We start from the raw sequence: 17,746 nt of genomic DNA on the forward strand, positions 1-17,746 counted from the left end.
ACATTCCAAAAACATGCTAGGGTAATTAGCGACTCCAAATTGTCCATAAGTATGAATGTGAGTGTGAATGGTTGTTTGTCTATATGTGCCTAAACATGTAAAAGTTGTACACTTATCCTATACATTTTAACTGTATAATCACATATTTAACTATTTTACCGACTTATGTGGAATGGAATGTGTTTTATGCATTTTTTTAACCAAAAATCTGCTAATCAGTGTGTAACCATGAATGTTGAATGAATGGGGTTGTCGAAACTCGAACGAATCGAGTACCCGTTTCATTTTCGCTGAGTGAGTCAATACAGTAGATCCCGAGTCAGTAAAGGGAATCTATTTTCCCGTCACTACTTACCACTCTCAAAAGCCGCCATCTTGGCTACGTAATGGTAGAGGAGGGACTAGCTTGAACTAACGGCGGCTAAAGTATCCTGTACATTGTAGTGAACAAAAGTAGTAACGGGTAAAAAACTGGGGGCGTCATTTCCTGTAAATGTGCCTCGACAGTATTGGGCGGTGTACTTACAGTACACTTAAAATGCTGGGTCTCATACGTACATTTACATCGAGTTACGGCAAACTGCAGTGCACTACCAGTACCCGGATGTTGCATAAACACGCCCCCAAATTATGTGTGTGCGAAGTGATTGACGTTTACCACACTCAATAGTCACCATCTTGGTTGTGGTTACAATTAAAAGGAGAAGCACAGAGTCAATACATAGTGCTGTGTACTTATTGAAGTGATTTGAGACACTGTTGCCACTGTTCCGCCATATTTAAATAATACACTTGGACAGAAAAGCAAGTGGCAATGCTGCATCGCCTCCAGTCGTGTAATTGTAATGTTTCACACAGTCCCTAGGGGGCGTTGTTGCAACGTGTAACGTTCCAATTGCATACTATACCAGCAGTACATCATCTGAAGTAGTTGCTAGTATGAAATTCACCAAATTATACCAGCTACTGTGTGCTATGTGAGATACGGCAAATAAAATATATTCCCAACTGTTATCACGGTTAAACATATTAAGCGCCAAATGAGCAAGACTGACATTTTTTTTACATCTATTTAATGCTACAATAAAATGACAAATTTGGAAAATACAAAGATCAGCTTATTCATACATTTGAAAATCTTGAATTACCAAAAATATAAAAGCAAGCAATGAGGTTATGCCGTGTACTACAAATTTTGGAGGGAGGACAAAGCTACAGGGTTATTGTAACCTCTGATTTACGTGTTGTAAAAGCCTGAGAACGAGACCAAAGAAACTGGAAAGACATCGCCCCCGTGTGGCTGCAATTAAAAACACAACCTGTATTGTCAGTACAGTTGTTAAAATCATATTATTGTAAAAGAAGGAAATAAGAGAAATGACTTCACCATGTTAGCAATGCCACCAAAATGCTTTGAATCCTAATGTGTGAGGGATAATTATTTATATGTGTAAAAAAAAAAAAAAAGACACTATATGCACAATATCTTAAGTAACCAAGAGATCTTTGCTTGTCGATTAGAGGCGGTTTAAAAGATCAGATTTCACACATGCACGCAGACACACTCCACGTTCCAGAGGCAAAGATGTACGTCGAAAAGCTGCTTGTGGAGGATGGATGCGTGGGAGTGAGGGCAGAAGTGTGATAGCAGAAGTCAGAAGTGTCAGGGCTAGTTTTAATAGCACCCTGCTGTGGAAGTTGCAGCTCCCCTTAAGCAGACTAGCCCATCTGATCGTGCTCCCCGCCGGAAGGAAGAACCCAAGGTGGAACACGCGGGATGTGACACACCGCCCTCAAACCCGACATAGCTGACTACGTGTAGCGGTGTTTGTCTGATCTTCGAAACCTTGAACATGCACGAAAAAGACGATGGCTGCGTCTCATTTTGCACACTTCCATAGTGTTTTTGAGTGCACTCAACACGCAAAGCATGGCGATTGTGCACTTGCCACCTTCAACAGTCGCCATCTTGGTTACTTGCTGGGCTGACAGATGTTTTGCAGGGATGGTAATGGTCCGTGGAGAAGAAGCAGGTAAACATTGCTAAATATTCCTTTAAGTGCACATTTCCTGTAAAGAATTTGGGACAATATCCGGGAACATCTGTACACTTATTGAAGTGTACGGACATGAGCATCCCAAACCCATCAATGTGCGCTTACCGGAAATTGCAATATTTAGCCACTATTATTTCAAGTTACTCCCTCCCAGTCCACTATGTTGCCAAGATGGCGACTATTAAGGGCGGTAAGTGTCTACCATTGCATTTTTCCATATGCATATAAGCACCCAAAACACCCACGTCTAAGTACGGAAGTGTGCCAAGCGAGACACAGCCAAAGAATCCTCCGAGAGACCAGACGTCAACTGAATGCTACCCTTAATAGTCAGAAGTAGCCTAAAGTCTACCGAGAAGCTGGGGAAGTACGGGAGATGGGGGAGAAGTGGGGAAATAGTAAGAGAGGGGGGCAGGCAAAGGTTGGGGGGGAAAAACGAAGGGACAAAAGTTGAACACATAGTTGTCTAAGCACGTTCTCCACGGATTCGGCGGGCCAGCTGGATGTCTTTGGGCATGATGGTGACACGCTTGGCGTGGATGGCGCACAGGTTGGTGTCCTCAAATAGTCCCACCAGGTAAGCCTCACTGGCCTCCTGCAGACACATCCAGGGATCTCAAATAATACGGATAATAACACAAGTTGGGGCAAAATAGACTATACTTGAAGCTGCAGTCGCCATTATTTTCCCAGATAGCTCATCTCTAATTCAAAGCGAAGGGACACCGAAACCGTCACCATGTTGTTTTGTGTGCCCACGTACCTGTAGAGCACCAATGGCCGCGCTCTGGAAACGCAAATCGGTCTTGAAGTCCTGAGCGATTTCCCTGACCAGGCGCTGGAAGGGCAGCTTGCGGATCAGCAGCTCGGTGGACTTCTGGTACCGACGAATCTCTCTCAGAGCGACAGTCCCGGGCCTGAAGGACAACACCACACGCTCAATAAATAGCCAATTTTTTTAGTAAATAAACCGCCAACTATGAACAGCTGGTAAAGTCATTGACAGCCACAAGTCAACATCACTCATATAGATTATTTGCAATGTCATGACTGGTAGGCAGGTGTGTATATTAAATGCAGATGTTACCTGTAACGATGCGGCTTCTTGACACCCCCAGTGGACGGAGCACTCTTGCGGGCAGCCTTGGTGGCCAGCTGCTTACGAGGAGCCTTTCCTCCAGTGGACTTACGAGCAGTTTGCTTGGTACGAGCCATGACGTCAAATGATCACCTACAAGCAGGTATATGTCTGTTAATAATGTGTTCAATAACAAGGCCGATTCTTTACGGATACAATACTATAGATGTGCTAATCGAGTACCGTCGACACTCAACTATTCTGATGTCACGTCACTTTGATGTATATGACGGTAATTCTTTATGAAGTAGCAGAAATCAGCTAACCATACTTCAGCTAGCCACCTTGAAAAATAAAATAGTCGCCGTAATACGTATTCACGCGCTCAAAACCGCCTTTCACGGCTAGCCAATCAAAAAAATCTGTGACTCTCGCTCCTCCAATGACAACGTTGCCATCCTCCATCAAGTTACCAATCAGCGTGCGCTCTGTCTTGTGCAACACCCAATAGGATCTCCTGCTGCAGTGTTTGGGGGCGGAGATACTGAATTATCGCCCGCCTCTTTAAAGGCAGGATTATGGCCGGATATCACGACAGGCTAAAAACACTACCCACATTGAGCACAACATTAAACTTTTACAGCTTTTCACCAAAAGGTGCGTTTATACAATATAATCACGGTGTAAGCAATAAGCGGCCAGTTTAATGCGAAAAACGAGACGTGTCGGTTGAAGCAAAGCAGTTTAAGAGAAATAGCCGATGAAAAGAACACATACGTTAGCAGCACCGTCCCCCTTCTCTTCAGTAACCGAGGTAGCTGTGTTCCCTCTTCATTTTAAACGTCGAATATACACAATTTTACAACACAAAATGCCAAAAAATATTGAATTGTTATCCACACGAAACATTAAACAAGCAACACTGCATATAAAAAAAGAGAAGAATGACTCACCAAGGGTAAAAATATCGGCCGGACTTGCGAGTGTTGTCAGATGTTTACTATCCTCTCACACAATGGACACACACAAAATGGCGTCAGCGTCAATCATCATGCGTCTCCCACAATGCAACAGACAACCGCAGCTTCACCTCGAAGCGCGATAGTCTGTGGTTAAAACACAACTTAATTATTGTAGTACGCCTGCATGAGGCAAAAATGTAGACTTACATATGCCGAATAATTAGATTTACGTTACGTTACATAATGGATGAGGCCCTGCTGAATTTGTATTTACCCCATTGCAAAGATATCAACAGTCCACATATTTTATGGTAGATTTATTTATAACAGACACAAAGTAACAAAAAATGGCGAAAGATTCATGATTAATGGAACTAAGTTCAGTGGATCACCGCAAATAAATTTTTTTTACCCCGAAAACACATCTAAGTCGGTCATCATTTATAAGTACACAATACAGGTAAAAATATTCAGCATACATATAACATTGACACTCATTTAGATGTCACGTTTTGTTTGGTTATTAGGGGGTAGTTTTATATCTAATAGTTTAAAATGTGTTTAGTAAGCGTGTGAAACATTTTGGGGATAGGGTTCTGGAGCTGAATCAAATCTAATTACAAGTTACTCGTATTGCAAATGTTGATCTGAAAATCAGAAAATGTTAAGCTAGCAGTAAGGTTTGGAAGTTGTGGGGGTGTCTATTTTTGGAAGTCTCAATTACTCACAGATTATGGCCATTCACTAGTGGTCCTGGAATGTGGTGGCAATGGAGGCAAGACCAAAGAGCTGTTCAAAGACCTCATTGACAATATTTTATGTAGACCTGCACAAGACCTGCATGGACTACAAGATAATGAAGAAGCAGCCGACTTTCCTATAGCTTTAATACCGTATACAGTACAATAACGTTATTGCATCACTATTACCCTGAATATGCGTCACCTCTCAATAAGAAATATGCAGCATCAGGCACAAACAGACACGTCGCTATGAGCTATTCCTGAACAGTTTTATTGATGTTATAGCTAACCTTAAAGTACCCATTAGTTAGAGACATTCACATTCAAGTACACGGTGCCTCACCTGAAACGAGGGAGGCTTCAGGTAAGGCGGGAGGAGCAAAAACCTGCAAGCAATGTAGTGTATAAATTAAGACAGAATACAACCGCTTGGTTTTAATAGAACTGAAACATTTTGTTATCCATTATGGGCACGTAACACAAAATGACTGTACTATATCAATACAGATTTGATTGCAATTTCTTAACTAAACAATTTGCATATTACGGCCAATTCAATAAATTTGACCTCTAAGAAACTTCTCTCCAAAAGTAGCATCGATATGTTTGTCAGTCATTTCCAAAGACACAATTTTCAGCTTTATTATGTTAGATAAAGTCTCAAAAGTACAGTAGATCCCCGATTTTTGCAACGTTTACATTCGTAAATGGCAAAAACAGCAAGGAATTGAGCCACCCTATGGCACTACTACATAGCATCAATTTACTTGAGGAAGTGCTGTCTTATTTGTAATGATTCGGCTTGATATCTGCACTCTTTGGAGGAGGTCATGAAAGCAAACACGTCGCTCGCTCACGGTGCAACCAAACGTAACAACAGACGCATGTAACTTGTACCACACGGGCTATGCGGACCATGCATCTTCAATGCCGCTTATCGTCACCATTCGAACTCATTCATACCTATGGACAACTTAAGAGTCGCCAATTCATTTAACCTTGACATGCAAGGTTTTGGCAGAAAATCAAAGTACCTGGAGAAAACCCAGACAGAGATGGCCAAATGTGTGGCTAAAATGTTAACCACTAGGCCAGTGTGTTGGCCCATGCAAAACAATACCATTTTATACCAATGTACAACCCACAAGGTATGCTGGGTAACTTACCACGATAACCATCATGCAATGTGGGTTATAAATGCCTCTCAAATTCTTTTGTTTTGCATATATATTTGTGTGTGTTTATTTTAATACCTTTGGTTGCACCGTGAGTGAGGCAGACATTTGGGCTGACAAGCTCCTGTATGTCTGTGATGAGTCAGCAAACGAGTTAAAAGTTTGCCTCTACTTTCTGTGCAACTCTCGCTTTACCAATGTCAAAATGTCAGGTTTCCCCCACAAAAAAAAAAAAAAAAAAATCCGGGTCGCTAATGCTGAATTGCGATATGCAGGGATCCACTGCACTGCAAACGCAATGACGGAAAAATGAAATCAAAACAAAATCCTCTTTCATATCTGTATCTAAAATTACAATAGACCTTCTTGCATCCATCTTTGCTCCGAAATGTGCAAGCACTGTGCCAAAATGTTTGGTCCACCTTCCCATGAAGTAGCAAAACCTTCCATTAAGAAGTAACTGAAATCTGCTCTCGAGTACGTGTACATAAAATGGCACCGTCACAAACAACATAAAAGATGACAATGACACTCTCGGTTGAAGTCGACGGGAAAGCCAATCCACAAAGTCACATCCTCTTGAGGCCAAGAAGACACATGTACCGCCTACCTGTGTACGTACCGTACCGGCGGAGAGGGCGTCATGGCTAACATACGTCCTCATCTCACAACTGTGACACCCCGTAAGAACATAATGAATGGTGAAGTTACACAGAACTGTTCTGTGAGAGTGCATGCATTTCTAAAATGCAAACTCATAAATGGTCAAACCCAGCGCCACATCTAAAAAAAAAAAAGGTACAACTAACATCCCTTGTTACTACTTATCCATACATATATAAATATATATGACATTATATTGTACCGTATTAGACATTTTTGTGGTTCTTGTTTAAAGTACCTTACATCTTTTGCATCCTTTACATTTATCATAACTGTCTTAATCAATCACAGCAAAAATGAGCTCTTGGACAATTAACGTCAGGTACATTCAGGACTTCCAGTAAAAAGTCTTGCATTTTCCTTTACAATTCATTAAAAATACTGAACAGCAAAAAAATATCGGTGGCACAACAGTCCACTGTCCTGCAGAGGCTGCTCAACCGTAGCTCCTTAAGTCTTTCTTATTGTGTAAAGGCTTTATTCTGTACAAATCTCTGTTTCGGGCCTCGACAAACCCAGGTCTGTTTGGAGGAAGGCTCCTTGGCCCAGGGCTGTGGAATATGCTCTGTTACTGTGGGTCACAGCAAATCCCGGGGCCGAGTAGGAGCCAGAGCCGCCACGTTTCTGAACGGGAGCCTGAGGCTGAGGTACTGGGTGATAATCGTCCAAGTTATCGTAGTGAGACTGTGCTGGTTTGGTGCTGTGTTTGTGATGCGAGTAGTCTCCATCCGGTTCCGGTTTGCCGTGGCTGTAGAGCTGCGGTTCCCGCACGCTGTGCGATCGTTCGGGTTTGCAGTGAGCGAGCGGCTCCTTGGCAGCCGATGGTGGATCATCTGGACCGTGATGGGCGCTTGGTGTTTTACCTTTACCCTGTTGGTAGTCAGCGTCAGGGCACTTGTAACATGTTTGGAAGCTTCTCTTGCCGGGGTATTCCGGCTGCCAGTGTTTGGTCCGACTGCTGTCTCCGCCAAGCTTTTCACCGGGAGACTCGTGTTTGGCTTCGTGTCTGCTGCTCTCCTGCTGGTGGGAGAGACTGTGGCTCAGACTTGCAGGAATGGAATGAGACGATTGGCATTTCTTGGCGCCGCTTTGCTTGACGAGTCTGTCAGACTTGTCCCCCGTCGGGCCGCCTTGGACATGCGTGTCGGCATCCATACACACAAGGACGTTGGGGTCCGATACCATGTGTCTGGGAAGATATCGCCCGTCTTTGCTCTCGGTTGCAGCTGGCACGGCTTTACCTGGATCAGACTTACTGCGGGAGTGCAGGGTTTCGTAGGCCGATGCGTCAGTCGGTGCGAATGAGCCGACGTTGTCGTATTGCGAGAGAACAGGGCCTTTAATCTTCTGTCTAGCCCGGCTCTCTCTGCGGATTGATTGCATGCGGAGACATTCTGACTCCTCGGGGTCCCAAGAGAGGTATGATGCGACTTCCTTGGCACCGTGACCTGGTGGCATGTCACGACTCACAAAGCTGTGCTCCTTCCAAGATGGGAGAACATTGCGAGCAATGTAGTGGTACCCTGTGTCCTTTCCTCCAGGTCTGCAAACAATAGCGCCCCCATCTCTGTTAGCTGAGTGGACATGGCGGATGCGAATGGTGCCGTAAGGGTCGATGTCATAGTAAGGCGCCTCTAGCGGGGTAGAACCAGAGTATGGACTATAGCGGTACTGGACCCGTCCATTCTCAAAGTAAGGCTGCAACTGAGTGACGTGGTAGTCGGCTTGTGAGGACTGTTGCGGGGGGGGCTGCTGATAGGGTTTGCACTGGTACATGGGTCGATGGTAATAGAACATGTCATCCGGAGGGACTTCGGTCCTTTGGATGGGTACCGCACGAATAGTGGAGGGAACATGGAGGGAGTGCACCCTGCGAATAGTGGGGTAACCATGGGTTCTGTCATGACTGTAACCTTGGTGCCCGGGAGCCCCGTATACACTCCGGGTGTTACCTCTGGTCTTTATGGAGTGGTGGTAGGACCTGGGGCCTAAAGTGCTGTATCTGTTGTCCACTCGGGCACTGTAAGGTATCTGAGGTTCTGACTTTGACACATATGACGGGTGGGGGGGGAAGCTGTCTGGTCGGTAGTGGTGCGACATGGGATGTGGACCCATTGAAACCGGTCTCGGGTGGTAATATGCGGCTCCTGGAGGCTCTATTAGGACCGCGTCACCTTTGGCATGGTAGAGATAGGCCGGCAGATGTGTGGAGGATTTCCGAGGAGAAACAGGATGGGCGTCCTCCAAACGGCCAGCTGCAGGACCCTCACCCAGGATATGGCAAGAAGCTTCGCTCTGACTGAGCGCTGCGGTTGCCAGTTTGCTCTCAATAGTGCGGACTGGAGGGGCCGGGGGTGTGGATCCGTGGGTGTCGTAGATTTGGGCGGTCTCTGTGCAGGCCTGCACCGGTTTTATGGCCTCCCATGGCTTGTCAGTATGCTCGGAGGAGGTTGCTACCGCTCTTGCACTGGCCTGAGTTTGGGGTTGAATTTGCGCGTGGGACTGATGTTGCTGAGTTTGCGTGTGATGTTGGGGCAGCGGCATCACCTGCTTTTTGGTCTTTAAAGCCACCGGAGGCTGTAGCTCAGTTGATTTTGGAATGCTTGGAGGCTTTGCATCTTCTTCTGGTTTCATCTGAGAAGGTAACAACATTACAACAATGATTTAGATGCAACTGTAGTTTGCAAGGAAGACACTGTAGTATCTTCCTTTACTTTATCTATAAAACAAAGACACTGACCTCGGCAAACCGCAAGCCTCTGGAGTCCCTGCAGTTTCCAACAGGGGTGGCCGCTGGTGTGCTCATGGTAATGCTGGTACACTCTTGGCCAATAACGGACTGACTCCCCCTAGTTGGAGAATTTGGGCTGGTTGAACTTAAAAGAGAATTAGCCTTGTTATAAAGAGTATCCGGAGTAGTAGTAGCGTCAGCTACTGGTTGTTGTCCAGCTGGGGTTGTTGCAGACGTGAAACAGTCTGACTGCCTGGTAATGGCGCTGGTTAACTCAAGCATTTGCTGTTCTTTCAAAGGGCTGGAGGGGGAGGGAACGCACGGGGTTACGACTGAGACGCTGCTACTTCGTGAGGGGGAACTTGGCCCTTCAGCTCCCCGAAGACAAGAATTCTCAAATTGTGAGCTAGTTGAGTCCCGGCAGTTAGAAGTCTGCGGCTGCACAGTGGAAACTGGTGTCACAGGTTCAGAGGACCATAGCTGGGACTTTACGCAGGGTTGTTGTGCCGACTCAGCAAGAGCGAGGGCTGTCATGCGGGTGGAGTCTTTAGGAGGGGAAGGAGGGGCGGAAGTAGGAGCTGTGGAGCTGAGGGAATGTGTGGTAAAATCCTTTGAAGAATCCGGACCTTTCGCTCCTTGCAGGGACACACAAAAACACATGGGATGGTTGAACAAGAATTATTAGTAGAAAAGATGGCAGGCAAGGGAGGATGGAAAACTGGTCAGGGCTCTACATTAAAAACTAAAATTACTTGCCCGAACTTGCCCCATGTAAAATGAAAAGACCGTCATAATGATATCATCTAATTTTTGTGGCATCACATGAGAATCTCAAATAAAGATGAAATGATTATCATTTCTTGTGGTTGTTTTCCTACGTAGATCATGACATTGCATGGAAATCTGGATTGTCAAGAGACTTCTAGGCACTTTGCCTTGATAAATAAAAGTACATTCATGATTGAGTAAACATTGTGCTTATTAAATAATATTTTTTTTCCTTTATTTGGGCAAATATATGAATCATTACAGTGCATTTCTTACATCAATCAAAATATAGCTTTCCATTATTTACATTTGTATTCAACTATCTGATCCCAAGCCCAAAAGGAGTAGGCTGAAGCAAAAGCTTATAAATGCCTACCCCTTTTTGCAAGATATAATCATGTTCATGCCACTGTCTTGTTTCCCCTGTCATTATTATCATTGTAATATTATTATTATTATTATCATTATAATTATTGTTATAATCTTTATCATTATTACCATCATTATAATCATCATTAATATTACCATTTTCATCATTATAGTTAACATTTTTTAAAATATTTTTATTTATTTTTAATTATTTAATTTTACAAACTTCATTGCTTCTTGTAGAGTGCTGTATCATTTCATCTTTCATCTTTTCTGAAATCCGCAGTCTTTGTGTGTCAATTTATTAGCCCACTTTTTTGTGACATTTACTTATTTTCTGGATTGCATGTGTCTAATCTTATGCATTAAAAACAAGAACTTGAGACTGTGTCTGGACAGCTGACCAACCCAAACATCAGTATCTTCTTGTTAAACCGTACCTGAGGTTTTTAGACGTGTTTGTTAGTTTGTGTGTGTCTAGTCTTGTGCATTAGGCAACACAAGTGACAACACAAGTTATTGGGTAAACGTTAGTGGGTAAACTACTGCAACCTGAGTTAGATCAAACTAACAACTATTGCTGCTGCTAATAAAATACTTATTTAGGAGGCACTGTTTCATCACTTTTTGGTGTTTTCCTTCAGAAGTTGTTGAAGAATTAGACCATTTTGGCAGGGGCGCTATGATAGATGTTTTCCTAGTCAAACCATCACTGATTGGTTGATTGCGAACAACCGACAAAACGACCGCGGTCTAAATAAACGATTCTGATTGGTCCATTTCAAGATTTGCAAGGATTGGTTTGCAAATTACCACTGGAATTACGCAGTCCGTGTTTTACCAACACCCGACAAGAACCGCTTTAAAAAAAAACTCTTGGCAGTATGGAATGCCAAAGTGCCCGACGGGAATATCACTGATTGGATTTACTTGCCCCAATTTAGTTTTAACTTGCCCTGGGCCATCGGTACATTGTTATTGTCGAGCCCTGCTGGTGCTGGATTAGTATCCGTGCACGAAGCGAAGACACACACAAACGTCTTACCTTTTTTCTCCTGTGACACCTGCTGAACACCGTCTTGTCTCTTTGGCTCTGGACAGTCCACACTGTCGAGTGTTGCCAGTTTGGAGTGTAGCTCCATTTGGAAAGCTTCACTTAGAGACGGCTCGGCCTTTGCACAAGGAGGGGAGTCTTTTGGCGCAGAGTGAGGAGATAAAGGTTGTTGAACCCGCACATGTCCACCGCTATTCTCAAGAATCTCCACAGAAAAAAGCTCGGAAGAGGTTGTAGTCTTTCCACTTTTAACAGGTGACACAGCTTGTGTGGGTTTATCAGTGTAAGAGTAGGAAGTGGTCAATTTCTGGCTTTCTGCTTTCTCTCCTGCAGCCAGGCTGAAGTCTGACGACAACAAGGATGAGGTAAAGTTGTCAATGAACGAAGAGGAAATGAGGTCAGATCCACTGGTCTTTCCCCAGAGGTTGCCAGGGCTCCTCTTTAACGTGGTGCCCTCAGCTCCAGTTTGTGAGTCGGCCAGCGGAAAGGCGTAGGTTGTTGTATCAGGGATGCTGCACTGGAAAGACATTGGATCAAAGTCCAAGGAAGCCATGCCGATGTCTGGTGGGCTGAGGTCCACGTCTTCGCCAGCTGTGCGGGGAGGTGAAATTAGCGCCGGTACACAGATGGGCCCGTCGTCTCCGTCGCTGTCCTCTGTGGCGTCCAGGTTGTCGTAGGAGTTGCAGTGCTGTCGACCGTCCAGCAGCTCGCCATTAAAGGACGCTGAAAGGGCATCGCTGCTTGATCGCGGTCGCCGTGGACGGTACACCTTGGACTCGCCTGTGGAAATAATGGAAACACGCATTCAGAGAGCACAGACCTTCATCAAGGCATAAATCAGAGGTTCCAAAAGCTTTCCCGCACAAAAATAAATTATCATTCATTCATTCATTTTCTACCGCTTTTTCCTCACGAGGGTCGCGGGGGGTGCTGGAGCCTATCCCAGCTGTCTTCGGGCGAGAGGCGGGGTACACCCTGGACTGGTTGCCAGCCAATCACAGGGCACATATAGACAAACAACCATTCACACTCACATTCATACCTATGGACAATTTGGAGTCGCCAATTAACCTAGCATGTTTTTGGAATGTGGGAGGAAACCGGAGTACCCGGAGAACATGCAAACTCCACACAGAGATGGCCGAGGGTGGGAATTGAACCCTGGTCTCCTAGCTGTGAGGTCTGCGCGCTAACCACTAGACCGCTGTGCTGCCCAAAATAAATTATGGGTATGAAAATAATGGATAAACCTACTCAAAAACATACAAAAGTGGCTTACCTTCAACATTATGCAAAGAACTCAGTGACTCTTCACTTTTAGCAGATCTTAACGTAGCCGTGTCCCCTCTTCCCCCTGAAACAATTCATGAAAAAGAGCTTTCAGTTGCATTTGCTCAAGTTCGAACCTGCATCATAATAATAGGAACGATATTAAAATGGGGTAGCAGTACATATATTCAGAATCGGATTAGTCATTACAGGGGCGTACTGATTTCAGACAAGATACTCATTAAATGAGGGACAGGAAGTGTGCTAACACTTAGTGTCAAGTAGAAGCCAGACCCTGAAAACACACTTAATGTCTCCAGTTGCAAAGATGAAATGTTCTTCCCTTACTGTACCCCAAATCGACTGATGCTTAAAACCAAAGTACACATCGCAAAGTGATTCTGGCGTAGCGTTACACCCCTGTACGAAACACAAACGCATTCCATTTAAGTAAAGAGAGACACACCACCGAGCGCCATGGCTTTCAGTTCACTGGGCTCGCTGGGGTTGCGGTGCAACTTGCGTTTGGACATGGACGAGGACTTTCCCAGGTTGAAAAAAGAACGCCAGCTGCCCACAGGAGACTTCTTGGATTTAACAGGCGGCCTCTTCCTGTCATTAAAAAACATACACATTTGGTGAGATGCAGGTGCACTTCATGCACAAAGACTAGGTAGGACAGTTGGGTCAAGTTAAAATGGAGTCATTCCACCCAAATGACTGGCAAAGGTCCAACTCCAACCGGATCATATACCATCCTACGGATCATATACCATGCTCTTGGGCTAGTGCTGTCCTATCTAGTCGTGAGCAGGAACTGATGAAGCCTGCTCGGTTGAAAGTAAAAATTATCGCAGGAGAAACAAAGCAATGCAATTACAGGATTGCTAGAATCCCCCCAAAATACACAATACAATAAAGGACAATAATTAATGAGATTAAAGTTTAAATGTAGTAGGACTTAGAGCAGGTGTCTAGTTTGAGGCCTCCCCGCCTTGATATGAAAGTTTAATGCTAGTGCGGCCCGCGCAAGTTTGATATGGATGCTGTATGGTATCATGTACCCAGAAAAAATTATTACGTTTGATTAATGTTCATGTTAAAGGTTAAATAACTGTTAATAGTTATCCTCCCTATCCGTGTGGAAGTGGTAAGTTTTTGGCTATTTAAGTTTAAAGGAAATAACTTGAAGGCTACCGTTTAGGTTGCTAGCTCTCTAGTCTGCGAGTTAGCATGTGTCTCAAGACCCTGCAGTTGCGCAATATGTTGTAAATAAAAAGAATATAAATGTGACTATAGTCGTGTTTTGTCATGTCTACAGGGCTCTAATAATGCTTTGTTCATTTTAATCTGAAAAAAATAATTTGTCTACCCACCAACTACATGTGGTTTCTTAAGTTTTTATTATTTGCAGTTTTATTATTATTATTATTATTTTATTTATTACTGATTGATTGATTTTCTTTATTCTTGATTTGTTTATTTATTTTTCATCTTATTTTGTGTAGAAAATTAAGATATTTGAGAACAGTGGAATGTTTTATCAGCGCTTTTATTGTAGAAAATCAGAACCAAAGCACTGAAAAAGTTTGTATATTTTTCAGTTTTTAATAAATGCGTTTTTTTTTTTTAAACCTGATGTGGCCCAGTCTCACCCAGACCCTAGCTCTAGTGGCCCCCAAGTAAATTGAGTTTGAGACCCCTGAGTGACAGAATATAGCTTTTCAGTAATAAAAAAAATAGCTAGGTGAATACACAAAATTAAATAAAAATAAAATGAACCTATTGAAATTCATGAAAAAAATCTAGAAATATAAAGAATAAAAAATAACTATAGGAGTAATGAACTGACATAACCATTGTAAGAAGCATAAAAAATGGTTAAAAATACTACTAAAAGAAACAAAACAAAAGAAAATAAATAGACAAACCTTTCAGTAGGAAACTCGATGACAGTGTGGAACTTGCCCTGCAGGGCAGCAGGACCCTCGCCAACTTCAATGTACTTGCTGTCTTCAGTGACAGGAGAGTTGATCTGAGCCTGAGTCCGAGCCTGAGCCTCCTCCAAACTAAGGAGTTTTGTAGAAGGCGATGAAACCAGCAGAGACTTTGGCCGTGACAACGTGTTGTGACCTGGGGATGTGATGACGTACATCCATTACTGGGTAAGAAGCAGCGGTTGGGGGGGGCATGGAATGATTATGCATCTCGGCCTTCAAGGTTATATACCTGCTCCCTCACGTATCAGCGAGCTAAGTTTGGCGCTAAAGAGAACATCCACGTGGTTGAGAATGAATTCCACCACAACCGACTGGATTCTGACTTCCATGAAGGCTGCGGTGCCGCTGAAGCATGCAGATTCAATCTGTTTGGACCTGGGAAAGCAAACAAAGAAAGGTACAAACAGATTAAAGAAGTAGAAACTAGGGACTATGGATGCCTCCTGGAAGCCTTCCCGGTGAGGCGTTCCGGGCATCCCTAGCTGGGAGAAAGCCCCGGAGACACCTAGGACACACTGGAGGGATTATGTTTCACAGCTGGGATGGGAACGCCTCCCATTCCAGTGGAGCTGAAGCAGGTGGTTGCCGACCGGGGAGTCTGGGCTTCTGCACCCTGAATGGAGGAATGGATGGTAGGTTCTCACCTCAGCAGGTTGGGGGCCCAGACAATGGCCAGGTTCTTGCTGTGCATGTTGGTGATGTAACTGAATGCTGCCAAACGGGAAAGATGTCTCATGAGGAACTCCAGGGTTCTAGAGGAATACATATGAATCGATTGCATTGGTTACTATAGAAATACTCACAGGCTTGCTTGTGACATAAAAAAAAAAACACCTAAAAAAAATCTCATGCCGCATTTTGAAAACCTTACAAATGATCTTACTCAATACAGTTAAGACAGAACACAAACCATGCACTTCCCGTGCATGCCACACGGAGGAGGTGTGCCTCTATCCTAACCTGTAATGTGGAGGAGGAAGCTGCTGGATGACGTCATGGATTTTAATGAGCCTTTCTTCATCTGTTGCTGCTGACACAGCTTCCTGTAGGGTGTACACACACACAGATGCAATTAAGAAGTAAACCCACACATCCCAGTACAATTAGCATGTACCTCATCACATGGACAATGTACTGCTTCAAGAAACACAGTGTGAGTGTGGCGCATTCATTTTCTACTGCTTATCGTCACGAGGGTCGCCGGGGTGCTGGAGCCTATCCCAGCTGTCTTGTACACCCTGGACTGGTGGCCAGCCAATCACAGGGCACATATAGACAAACAACCATTCACACTCACATTCATACCTATGGACAATTTGGAGTCGCCAGTTAACCTAGCATGTTTTTGGAATGTGGGAGGAAACCGGAGTACCCCGGAGAAAACCCATGCATGCACGGGGAGAACATGCAAACCGAGGGTGGAATTGAACCCTGGTCTCCTAGCTATGAGGTCTGCGCGCTAACCACTCGACCGCCGTGCAGCCCTGGTGCATTAGTGATTAAAAAAAAAAAGGTGTGTGAGTTCACTGCAATTATGTAGGAATGTATCAGCCATATCTTACAGTTATCCATCACTCATATTCAGCTTTCATAAACTATTTAAAAAGGGACTGTGCAGCAGTACACTCAAATTACAACCAGCCTCTTCCTGCTTTGAGTACAGAAAAAACCAACGTGTCAGTCAATTATAGCAATTTGGCAAAGTTTAGCTACTAGTAAAAGCTATCACGGAATGTACTAATGACTCCAAAAACCTTTTTGTAAAAAAAAAGCTTGCTAGTGATGGTGGTGTTATATTTTTTCCATTTGGAGCAAGTTGCATGCGGTCCATTTTAAGTGAACCATGAGCACAAAAAGCTGACAGGGAGCTTTACTTTACTTACAGAGAATTTCTCATAGAGCTGGTAGGTGAGCAGGGGGTTGGGCAGTTCTCTGAAATAGAGCTTACACAACGAGCCCACACAGTGGATATCCTGTACGTACACATCTTTGGTCAGGTCGGGGATCTGTTCAGAGTCAAACTCGTGCCTAATGAGAGAAAAAACAAAATACATGTTCATGTTTTTTTTGATATTTTATGACTTGTGAAAGCAGGACAAGCTGGCTCGTAAATTGTTGATTAATAATTAATTTATTCATCATTAGAAAAAAGGGCGTAATATAATGCGATCATGCTAGAAAGCAATAGAAGACTCCAAATGAATCCAAAGACAGGTCATTTGGTGAATGCCATCGATCCGCCATTTACATGCAAACACAGGTGATACACCCCATCAGATTAAAAAATACGTAAAAGCTTGTATCCTGTGTTTGCAGATGTAATAATTTGACAATACAATACATAATTGTTTTTTTTGGCAATGATTAAATGACATTTTAGCTTCTTGCAAAAGGACATTCCTATGAACGTACATCCATTAAACCCGGTTCAGAGCTGTACTGGCAGCTCAGCGTTGGTCCTTACCGCAATTTCTGGATATTGGAGGCAATCCCAGAGAGGCGGTAGATGCCATCCACCACACCATGCTTCTCGATGAACTCGGTGCAGCTCTTAAGGACTTGGGGAACTGCAAACAGGGGAGGAAAAAAACTAATCAAGTAAAGATCTTTCTCTCAATATTTGCCCTGCAGGGTCAAGGATAGTGTGTTCGAAATCAATTTAGGAGCTTTTTTTGGGGGGGAACGTAAAGGTGGAGAGTACCTCCTCTCTTGGGTCTTTTCACGTTAACGTTTTCATCTGGTGTGGACTATCTGGGTCACTATTTGGTGTCATGGACTATGACACCAAACGTCACGTTTGTGTTTCTCATCATATTATAACTCTTCGAAAATTCAATACCTCATACTTAATCTTCATTCATTGGCTTCACGTAATAT

At 43.8% G+C, this 17,746-nt stretch overlaps 2 protein-coding genes across 6 annotated transcripts in view; both read right to left on the bottom strand.

The window, feature by feature from the left end:
• Positions 1-1,452: 1,452 nt before the first annotated feature.
• h3f3c (H3 histone, family 3C) lies at positions 1,453-4,252 on the bottom strand. The gene is made up of 4 exons (XM_058087660.2): positions 4,089-4,252; positions 3,145-3,288; positions 2,821-2,974; positions 1,453-2,652 (listed from the first exon to the last, which is right to left on the bottom strand). The coding sequence occupies exons 2-4, from the start codon at positions 3,270-3,272 to the stop codon at positions 2,524-2,526; spliced, it is 411 nt and encodes a 136-aa protein (XP_057943643.1). The 5' UTR covers positions 3,273-3,288; positions 4,089-4,252; the 3' UTR covers positions 1,453-2,523.
• A 200-nt stretch (positions 4,253-4,452) lies between these two features.
• arhgap32b (Rho GTPase activating protein 32b) overlaps positions 4,453-17,746 on the bottom strand; it is a 72,383-nt gene continuing 59,089 nt past the window's right edge. For all 5 annotated transcript variants that reach the window (XM_058087654.2, XM_058087653.2, XM_058087652.2 and 2 more), the window contains 11 exons: positions 17,334-17,436; positions 16,753-16,897; positions 15,830-15,912; positions 15,514-15,621; positions 15,099-15,244; positions 14,801-15,002; positions 13,336-13,481; positions 12,880-12,954; positions 11,592-12,380; positions 9,419-10,044; positions 4,453-9,312 (listed from right to left, as the gene is read on the bottom strand). In XM_058087654.2, coding sequence (XP_057943637.2) covers positions 7,156-9,312; positions 9,419-10,044; positions 11,592-12,380; positions 12,880-12,954; positions 13,336-13,481; positions 14,801-15,002; positions 15,099-15,244; positions 15,514-15,621; positions 15,830-15,912; positions 16,753-16,897; positions 17,334-17,436 — 4,580 coding nt within the window. In that variant the 3' untranslated portion in view covers positions 4,453-7,155. The remainder of the gene's footprint in view (positions 9,313-9,418; positions 10,045-11,591; positions 12,381-12,879; positions 12,955-13,335; positions 13,482-14,800; positions 15,003-15,098; positions 15,245-15,513; positions 15,622-15,829; positions 15,913-16,752; positions 16,898-17,333; positions 17,437-17,746) is intronic.

This window comes from Doryrhamphus excisus, linkage group LG21, assembly GCF_037039965.1.
Source record: "Doryrhamphus excisus strain RoL-2023G ecotype Guam linkage group LG21, RoL_Dexc_Guam_v1.1, whole genome shotgun sequence".
NCBI lineage: Eukaryota > Metazoa > Chordata > Actinopteri > Syngnathiformes > Syngnathidae > Doryrhamphus > Doryrhamphus excisus.

Bases quoted from the DNA above. Each gene is read 5' to 3' on its own strand.
- h3f3c (XM_058087660.2), bottom strand. From the start codon at position 3,272: ATGGCTCGTACCAAGCAAACTGCTCGTAAGTCCACTGGAGGAAAGGCT. The intron at 2,975-3,144 runs GTAACATCTGCA...GTTGTCCTTCAG, and splicing joins AAGAAGCCGCATCGTTACAG to GCCCGGGACTGTCGCTCTGA. The intron at 2,653-2,820 runs GTACGTGGGCAC...ATGTGTCTGCAG, and splicing joins CGGCCATTGGTGCTCTACAG to GAGGCCAGTGAGGCTTACCT.